The following is a 10,620-nucleotide window of genomic DNA, read 5'->3' as shown; positions in this document are numbered from 1 at the left end:
ACTGGAAAGAGGCCATTAAAAGTGAAATGAACTCTATTATCTCTAATGCCACTTGGGAGTTGGTAGATTTACCTCCTAGGTGTAACACTATAGGATGTAAATGGGTGTTTAAAAGAAAATTAAAACTTGATGGGTCAGTAGATAAATTCAAAGTCCGCCTAGTTGCTAAGGGATTTAAACAGAAAGAAGGGATTGACTATTTTGACACTTATTCTCCTGTTACTAGAATTACTATAATCTGAGTGTTGATAGCAATGACATCTATATATCATCTTGAGGTTCATCAAATGGATGTCAAAACAACATTTCTTAATGGAGATCTTGAAGAAGAGATATATATATATCAGCCTGAGGGACATGTAGTTTTTGGAAATGAGAATAAAGTCTGTAGGTTAGTTAAATTTCTTTATGGTTTGAAGCAAGCCCCAAAGCAGTGGCACGAAAAATTTGATAGAGCTATGTTATCGTTTGACTTTGAAATGAATGACTGATAAATGTGTGTATGCTAAAATGAAAGGTGATAATTGTATTATCTTATGTTTATATGTAGATGACATTCTACTGTTTGGATATAACCTTTCTATTATTAATGAGACTAAGGCTCTCTTAAGTGATAAGTTTGATATGAAGGATATGGGTTGTGCTGACATGATTTTAGGGCTGAAGTTGACTCGATCAACTGATGGAATAGCAATTTCTCAGTCACTCTACATTGAGAGAGTATTAGAGAAATATGGCTATAGCCAAGTTAAATCTGTAGTCACACCGTATGATCCTTCAAAAACTCTCCACAAGAATAAGAGTGGTGTGACAGTATCTCAATTAAGATACTCACAAATAATAGGTAGTCTAATGTATTTAACAAATTGTTCTAGACCTGATATTTTTTTTGCTATATCGAAATTGAGCAGGTTTACCAGCTGTCCGGACAGAACGCATTGGGATGCATTAGACAGAGTACTCAGATATCTAAAAGGCACTATATCCTTGGGTTTGTGGTATGGGAGATTCCCTGCAGTCCTGGAGGGATTTAGTGATGCTAGTTGGATAACGGACACTGCTGAGTGTAAAGGCGTTACTGGTTATGTCTTTACACTTGGAGACGGTGCAGTTGCTTGGAGGTCTGTTAAACAGACGATTATAACCCGTTCTACATCTGAGGCAGAATTGTGTGCTTTGGATACCACAGTAACTGAAGCTGATTGGCTGAAGGGTCTTCTTTCTGAAATTCCCTTGATGATGAAGCCAATACCTTCTATTTCAGTACACTGTGACAATCAAACAACAATAGCTCAGATTAGAAGCTCCAAGTATAACCAGAAACAGAAGAGACATGTACGAATACGATTAAAGTCTATTCGTGAATTAGTGTCTCTTGGAGTGGTGTCATTGGACTTTGTAAGTTCAAAGGACAATATTGCTGATCCACTCACTAAAGGGCTTGATTCTGAGAAAATCAAGAGATCTAGTAAGGGAATGAGACTGAGGCCTGTCTTGGATTCATCTATAGCAACAACCCAACCTATCTGATTGGAGATCCCAAGAAGTAGGTTCAATGTGGTATAAACAAGCTATAAGGATGAATCGTAAGCATCAAATTAATTGAGATATAATCTCATAGTCTCTTCCCTGGATAGATGCTTGACTGCTAGTAAGGATGAGCTTAGGAGCTCTTAATGAGTTCAAGGTCTTAATGACAGGATGCTTGCAGTACATCCTTGGAGAACTCACCTATGTAAGTGTAATTGTGGGGCCGCAGTGTGGGGGGTCTAGGCAACTCTCCTTAGCACTTATGAAACAAGATTCGGTGGCATGGCCGTAATGCACCAACCCAGAAGGATTCAACCGTCGCCAGTGATGAGTTGTTACCAATTGATCTTCACATATAAAAGGTTTAAGATCAAGACTCAGTTCTCTTCAAACATATGTGAATAAGATTGGTATACTTAGGTGAAAATTCAAATTGGAAGGTATTTTCACTGAAAGCTCATTACAACCAAGCCTCAGAACATATCTTTATTTTTTGATCAAAATAATTTGAATTAGTGGGGGATTATTGAGTTTTAATTCAAAATATTCCCATTGTTTTTAGTCCCACATTGCTAAGCTAAGAAACTTAGAAGGCTTTATATATGGAAGTCTTCCATGCTAGCTTAGTCAAGTTAAGGAGGACCTACACGCATGCGTGGGCCAAGCCCAAATCAGGTCGTTTCAGGGGGTTCGAACCGGAAATCCATAAACCGGGCGCGACGCACGCGATTATCGCGCGCAGGGGGGGGGGGTGCAAATCCCCAGCTCGTGGGCCTCGCGCTTACGGGCGGCCCGGTTCGTTTTTGCCAGTCTGGTTTAGTTCACCCGGTTCGTTTTTGCCTCTGGTCCGGTTTGGTTCTGTCCACGTGAGGAAAGCAAAGCAGCGCGGAAGCGAAGCCTTGTGATTCTGTCCATGAGAAAGCGACGCACCCGTGCGTGAGAAAGCAAAGCGACGTACGCTTTGGTGCATACACTGCTTCGAAGTGCATAAATACACTTCCTCTGCTCCTTCTCAATTCACTCCAAAAAATAGAAAGCAAAGCATTCCTCTGCTCTATGCTTTCTTCTTCTTCTTCTTCTTTCCAAGTTCTGAGGCTTGGTTCTGCGATCTAAGGTTGAGTCAGAGTGCGGTGTTTGTCTTGGAATGCACCTACGAACGGCGCGAGCGGTTGTCGGATCTTAGGAGGATTTTGCCAGAGAGCCTCTGCACCATGGGCAGCAATCAATTCTCTAAAGACAATCGGCACGCCCGACGCTTCGACCGGAGATACACAAATTCCTAACCTTACTCTATTACTGTTTATTGCATGCTCGTCATTTATTGGTGCAATTATTACTGTATTAGTGTAATCAATTTACTATAGGCACATCATTCCTCTTGGCTTCGCCAACCTAGGCCTAACACTCCTCTTGACTCCCCAACCCAACGCTCTTCTCAGCCTTCCTTTCAACCCTGTCGATTCGATCCGATCCAACTCTCCTCCCAACTCCGCCGATCTAGGCCCAACACTCTAGTTGGTCCATTCGACTTCAGGAACTCAACTCCCCAATCCAACGCCCTGCTCGCACCATTCGGCCTCACCTAACCAACGCCTCTCCCAAGCTCAAATATCTAGCTGCTCAACTCCACGTGGATTGGCATGGTACGTGGAACAGCATGATTACGTAGTGTGATCTAACGCGATCTCCCACAGTACTAGATATGGATGATGTAACCCACTGATATGACAATGGGATACCCTCTTACTAGGATATGATATCCTGTCAAAAGTACACTATCCCCTTTGACAGCCGCGGATGTGACATCCTACTTTTGCACGTTATAAAAGGAGTTCGTCCTCATGGGCTAATGTATTCGTACGTACATTTGCACACACCTATTTCCATTAATATGCTACTGTTCTTTTCCATTTTAACCTTTTTCCCTTGCTCTTTTATTCCTTGCGTGCTCTCAAGACGATTCAGTCCTCCCTATAGTCGCATGATGATTCCCTTCTCTTACTACGTAGACAACTCCAACAGCCTTACCTTCCTCCAACTCATGGTGACTTTATCAACATCAAGGACATCTCACAGTGACTACTCCTACGATCTAACTGAAAATTTTCGATATTTTTCCACCCTAATGCTAACTAAGCATATTCTCTCGTAAAAAGAAGCTCCACATCGTATTTTTTTTTAATCTTGTGAAATTATCATAATTGTTACTCCATGGAAGATAAATTATTTGATAATTTTATATGCCACTGGATGACTTTAGAAACGGATAACAAGTTATCCTGTGGCAAAAGGCGATTCGCTCGCCCTCAGCGCCCCTGTCAATCCGTCCCTAGGCCAACACGGAGGAGGTAAATCACGGGTGACTACTAGCTATTAGTGCAAATGGTTATGCTCGGTCACGCCGAGTTTCGACCCCAAGACCTCATGTGACAACACTCCATGTCTTAACCATCACATCGCCCGGGACACGGATAACAAGTTATCCTGATGCTTACGGTAGAGGTGATGACGGTTGTCTTCCTAACTTTAATTTGTTAAAAATTAATGCGGAGACATTTCCTTCTTTGAAACTTGTCATACCCAACTCTCCTTTTAACTATTAAATTACAACAGGGCAAAAATTCATTGTCTTTCCTGTGCTTCAATGATTCTGCGAGGATAAAAAAAAAACTTGGAAAACAATGCATCGACCTCAGACTCATTGTCATGAATGACACACGTAATCCGTTCAACCAGATAATACTAAATTTGAGAGGATCGATCTATTATGTGTCTAATTGAATTAATTTAGATGACAACTTAACGTTCTTTCATTATACCATAACCCGGGGTCGTAAATGACACAATGAAAGTAGATAATGAGTCATGGAAAACGTGTGACTTAGTGTTTTCATGCAATCACATCCTGATGCCAACTCTCTTGACTTTTCTGCCTTAATGATGGTCCTGTGGGAGTTCTTCGGATCAGAATAGTATTCTTCCACCTGCTCAGAGCATAATTAATGCAGAATTCATGTCCATATGCTAACGGCGTTGTTCAGAGTTACAACAAGAAAAACAGAATTAATGTTCATTTCAGAGTTTAAAGGTTATGATCAGTGCATAAGGATTCCGTACATGCCAAAATTTTCCAGTTCATGCCCCCCAAAGCAAGAGAATTCGAACTGGGCACGCAAAACCATCGAGAAAGCAAGGAATTTTCTGCATTTCCCCCCACATGTCACAATACTTTTGTGGGGTAAACAGGTTAAGGCATCAAATCTTCACTGTCATTGGCTTTCCCTCCTTAAAAGCTTTTATGAAAAGTCAAGTGAGAACTTTCAAAGGCTTGTTAGCTAAGCTATTGTCTTCAGTTTGTCTGTCCCTTATCTCTTTTTGCAGCTATGATATATATAGCAACCGAGGGGCATGGCATGGCATAGCAATTGAAGATAACAGCACAGCCATGGCATCTTCTTCCTTCGCTTGTCCGTTTAGTGCATTATCAGTGTCGTTGTTGTTGATGTTGAGCCTCATAGCCGTCATGCATTTCGACAAGTGCGAGGCTCAGTTGAGCCCGACGTTCTACGACAACACTTGCCCCAACGTGTCAGCCATCGTGCGCGAGCAGCTGCTGCTCGCACAACACTCCGACCCTCGGATCTTCGCCAGCCTCATCCGTCTCTTCTTCCATGACTGCTTCACTAATGTAACCATGAATAGTAGTTACTAGTTAGTTGTTCACCATTCATTTGAGACGCTTAAACGGTTAGAAAAGTGAATATTAATAATTATTTATATGTTAATTTTTATTTCAGGGATGCGAAGCCTCACTTTTGCTAGATAATACTACTGAAATTAAGAGCGAAAAGTTTGCTCTTCCAAACAACAACTCTGCGAGAGGTTACGAGGTCATCGACGCTGTCAAAACCGCCGTGGAGAATAGTTGCCCCGGAATTGTGTCTTGTGCTGACATCTTAGCTATTGCCGCCGAAGCATCCGTCCACTTGGTAAGAATTACTACAACAAATTTTTATTTCCCATGAGAATTTATTTTGATTAATTAAATATACCCATTATAAATATATTATTAAAATTTCAGTAATTTCAAATATGTTGTTATTCGTATACTGGCCCACGAATTAGCACGTATCGTAGTGCCGAGACCGGAGCGCATATGCTTTTATTTTTATATTTCAAATTGACCTGTAAATCAAGCCACTATTCGCTGTAATCAGCGGAGCAAGTTACACAGCATACCCCTTTCAAGATATGCCTACGCAACCCAAAACGGATTGATTAACACCTCGAGTTAAATCAGGGAGGGATGTTCCACCAGAAAAATGTTTATACATGTTCATACAAATAATAAATTAATCTATTAAATTAAAAAAATATATACTGAAAATTAAATTGTTTAACAGTCGTACGGGCCTCACTGGACTGTGCCGCTTGGAAGAAGGGATGGAAGGATGGCCTACTTCAACGCCGCTAGTATCCTCCCTGGCCCATTTGATAATGTCACCGTTCTCCAGCGAAAGTTCGCCGCCGTTGGCCTCAATGACATTGATCTTGTTTCCTTATCAGGTATCGTGCTCACTAAAATTTTGAAAAAAAAAAATCTTTTATCCATAAAAGGGGCAGTTGATTTTGAATTTTACATTAATGTGCAGGAGCTCACACCTTTGGGCGGGCACAATGCTTCACCTTCAGACACCGGCTCTACAACTTCAGCAACGGCAACCCAGATCCATCGTTGAACACAGCCTACCTCGCGAAGCTACGGCAACGCTGCCCGGATGGCGGCAATAGAACCGTGCTCAATAACCTCGACCCCGTCACTCCGGACGTGTTCGACAACAAGTACTACACCAACCTACAAAACCTGAAGGGGCTGCTCACGACCGATCAGGATTTGCTTAGTGCTGCCGACACCAACGCCTCCACCGCCCCCTACGTCAACCTCTTTGCCGCCGACAAGAAGGTCTTCTTTGACAGCTTCGTCAAGGGGATGATCAAGATGGGGAACATCGAGGTGCTGACGGGGAGCAGTGGGGAGGTTAGGAAAAATTGCCGAATGGTGAACGGAGCGAGTGGCCCCCAGTTCGAGATTCGACTGAGAGACGTCGAAGCTTCCTCTGCTGAAGAGATATAGTTACAATAGACATGTGCTTTGTGGAGTTGGTAAATGAAATAATTGTTTGAACAATGTTCAGACTTCAGTGTGAATGTGATCAGTCGGTGACTATTTGTGCAATGTTCAAGTTTGTTCCTAATGCATGTCTTTATGATTTAGATTGTGAATTCTATCAATGAATTGGAGTTGCATGGTTAAATCAGACACCTACAACAGGCCTAAACTCAAAGCTATGAAGTGCGTTGATCTTGTCTGTGAACTTTAATGAGTGAATCACATGCGAGTTGGATTTGTTGCCAACTTAATCGTCAATCATCGAATGTCAACAAGGATGATGATGTGATTAGGAACTTGGACGGAGATAAACCAAAAAGAGAAGAATGTTAGAATGATGGGCATGGGGTTTTCTGGTATAGTCATTCTGATTCTCAAGTTAGAGAAGGAAGAAGATTAGCAGTAAGATTCCGATATGCGTAGGTGTGCGTATACATACCTTGGATATCGGAAAGGACTAGTTTTTATAGAGAGATAGTAGACTTTTCTTATCTTTAAATTATCATTATTTAATTCTTTAAATAATATAAGATTTATTCATATTGTTGTCTTTTTTTTTTCAAAATTATCGAGATTTTGTTCCGATTTTATTATTATTTAATTTCTTAAATAATATAAGATTTATTCACACCATTGTCTTTTTTCATAATAATTTGAGATTTACGCGATGGTTATTATTTTTTTTTCTAAAATTATCATTCGTCTTACACTGCTCAGGAGTCGAGAGGCTGAGAGGCTTAAGGAATTGGGAGGCTTGGAGGCTAAGGAGTCTGGCCGAAAGGTTAAGGAGTCGGGCTGAGAGGCCTTAGAGTATGGGAGGCCAATGAGTCTGACTGGAAGACTAAGGAGTCGGGCTTGGGGGCTAAAGTAGCCCGGCGCTAATTTGACCTTGCGTTGGAACTCCGTTTAAACCACATTAGTATATCTATCAATCTTCTTTTATCCATGTGACAACCTACTGATCATTCCCTAGATTAAGCGTCAAATTATCATTCAGACATCCATGGTTCTATCCCTAACTACGACATATTTACAGGAATTTCCCTCCAAATGTGGTGTGTAACCTTAGTAGCTGATGAAAAACTTTCGTAAGATTAGACTGGTCACCTCATGTTTGATGTTACCTAATTTATCATTCTTTTACAAATAATAAGGGGATATTTGCAAAATTCAGCAGCATTCCCTTCTTTCTTCTGTTTTTCAAAGCCCCAAATCTCCGCGCCACAACTTCTACCATCTCCGCCTCGGCCGCCACTACTGCCCCCTCCTCTTCCTCCATCTCCACCACAGCTTCTCTTCATCACCTCCATCCCCCAGGCGCGCTTCTATTTCCAGACGCTCGTCTACAAACGCCTAAACCCTACCCCTCCTCCTTCGCCGCCAAAGAGCTTCCTCTGCCTCCTCCTCCTACAGTGTGCCTCTCCTTCCTCCACCGTATTCCGATGCCATCGTGACCTTTGACGCCGTCATCTAGACTTGGCCGTTCGAATATGGCCCTGCCGATCCGATGGTCGCCCAGGTACGATAAACTCACTTTTTTTTGGTTAATTTGATAAAGTGAATCAAGGAGTCTTCATCATTAGAATTGTTGCATAACTCAGTATAGATTTTGTAAAAGGATCCTTTTTCTGGTTAAAGCAACCTTCATTTGTACTCTGTTTGATAAAAGTCAACCAAGTGAATTGGATTTTGATGGGAGAACAGGATAGCCACACCAATGAACCATGTCTATTTAGACTACCGTAGCAAGAATGGAAATGATAAGTCAATCTTACAAAATACTGTCCAAGAGAGTTCCATCTCCAAGAGTATGATGTGGCCAAAGGTGCCCTTGGTTTACCAAGGGCAAGTTTAAGAAGTTTAATGAAGGAAAATAATACTTGCATAATGAAGGAAACAGATTCTTCAAGATGGTCTTCTACCCATCGACTGTGCCAAAAGGCAGCATTACACACTCTAGGTTTGTATGATGATTTTGATATAGGAGAAATGTCTTATTGAACAAACTAATGCCCCTTCGAGAGAAGTGTTGGATAAAATAATTTATTACCAGAGATTTTAGGGATTAGTTGAATTTAAATACATAAAATTAAATTCAATTTATCTGTCGAAATGACCTAAACAGATAATCTCAGGCTGTCATTAGGGACTGATTTTTACCAAGTGCTGAACGCAGATGAGTGACCAGCCGAGTGAGCGAGAGGACAATCAAGCAGACCAAGCGAGTCGCAAACCAAGTGACTGAGCAACTGAGTGAAGAAGAGGTCAGGCGAGTAGAGAGCCGAGCAAATGCAGAATTCGAGTCTTACGGTGAACTGAGAGATATCCAACTGTATCCTCCTGTTTCACTTGATCGTTATACCCTTAAATACTTGGTAAATTTTATCTCGATCGGTCCGACATTCGACGCATTTACATCTCTATGTGCCATGTGTGTAAAAGAGTCTCTCTCCATATATTTGTTCAGATCAACAATACATATGAAATATAAACTAACTAAAATATCTTGAAACTCTTAATGTGAGACTAAAGTTTCATTCAAAATAGAACTTCATGCCTCTTTTACCTTTTCTCCATTCACATATATCTAACAAAAAGGACCAACAGTGACATGGAACCAAAGAATCTTAGTGAGATTCAAAAATAACAAGATCAAACACTGAAGAAATCTGGTACATTTATAATTTGCAACTGTTGGTGCAATATCCCTCAGGTCAAGGTTGACCTGGGTAACCAAGCTGAGTCTTGGTTTGAGTTTAGATGTTTGACAATAAGATATTGATTGAAGAAGAGTCAAGTAGGTCAAGGTTGACTGGATACTTGACTGGGAAGTCCTAACTGGGATGTTAGGCAAAATGAAAGTCCTGGTGAGGGAAGTCAGGCAGAAGAAAAGTCCTGGTGAGTGAAGCCAGGCAGAAGGAAGTCCTGGTGAGTGAAGCCAGGCAGAAGGAAGTCCTAGTGAGTGAAGCTAGGCAGATGGAAATCTTGGTGAGTGAAGCCAGGTGAAAGTCCTAGTGAGTGAAGCTAGGCAGATGGAAATCCTGGTGAGTGAAGCCAGGTGAAAGTCCTAGTGAGTGAAGCTAGGCAGATGGAAAATCCTAGTGAGTGAAGCTAGGTGAAAGCCCTGGTGAGTGAAGCCAGGCAAAGGAAAATCTAGATGGATCAAGGATGATCGGACATCTGGTGCTGGGAAGTCCAAGTAGGTCAAAGGATTGACTGGATACTTGGCATGAAAGAAAAGTCCAAGTAGGTCAAAGGGATTGACCGGATACTTGGCACAGAGAAAAGTCCAAGTGGGTCAAAGGGATTGACCGGACACTTGGTAAGGGAGTCCTAGCAGGTCAAGGGAGTGACTAGATGCTAGGCATGACATACCAACAGGTCAAGGTTGACCGGATGTTGGTTTGGGAGGTTTAGGACTTGGTTTTGGACAAAACCAAGTGCCGATCGATCGATGGATCGATCCGGTTGAAATCAGAGACTCGGATCGATCCGTGGATCGATCGAGGTCCCAATCGATCGATGGATCGATTGGGACGCTGTTGAGTGCGGGATCGATCCGTGGATCGATCCAGCGCTTTCGAGAATGGCCGGATCGATCCGTGGATCGATCAAAGCCTCCCGATCGATTGGGAACATTCGAATCGATCGGGATCCGACCGTTGGCGTCGTTTATAGCTGCAGGCGTTCGATGGCTGCAAAAATCACTTCTCCGATTCACTCCAGAGCTCTCGCCAACTCCTCCACAGCGCTCACAAAGCTCAGATCGCCAGTTCTTGAAGGATCTTGGAAGCTCTCCAAGTCAAGAGGCGGATCAAAGCCAAGAAGAGAAGCTAGGGTTAGGGTTTTGTACTCATTGTAAGCTTGTAAGCTTGTATTTCTTGTATCCTTTCCCTCTCTTCTTGTATTGAGTCTTGTAG

General features: G+C 42.0%; 1 protein-coding gene across 1 annotated transcript; it reads left to right on the top strand.

Annotated features, from left to right (window-relative positions):
• Nucleotides 1-4,925: 4,925 nt before the first annotated feature.
• On the top strand, nt 4,926-6,804 carry LOC121997709 (peroxidase 15-like). Its single transcript, XM_042552277.1, has 4 exons — nt 4,926-5,218; nt 5,328-5,519; nt 5,934-6,096; nt 6,183-6,804. Exons 1-4 carry the CDS (start codon nt 4,976-4,978, stop codon nt 6,662-6,664), a joined length of 1,080 nt encoding a protein of 359 aa, XP_042408211.1. The 5' UTR covers nt 4,926-4,975; the 3' UTR covers nt 6,665-6,804.
• Nucleotides 6,805-10,620: the final 3,816 nt, after the last annotated feature.

The sequence above is a fragment of the Zingiber officinale genome, chromosome 6A (genome assembly GCF_018446385.1).
Source record: "Zingiber officinale cultivar Zhangliang chromosome 6A, Zo_v1.1, whole genome shotgun sequence".
In the NCBI taxonomy this organism is placed as follows: domain Eukaryota; kingdom Viridiplantae; phylum Streptophyta; class Magnoliopsida; order Zingiberales; family Zingiberaceae; genus Zingiber; species Zingiber officinale.
Note: the sequence above shows the minus strand (reverse complement) of the source record. Positions and strands in the feature narration are given on the sequence as shown.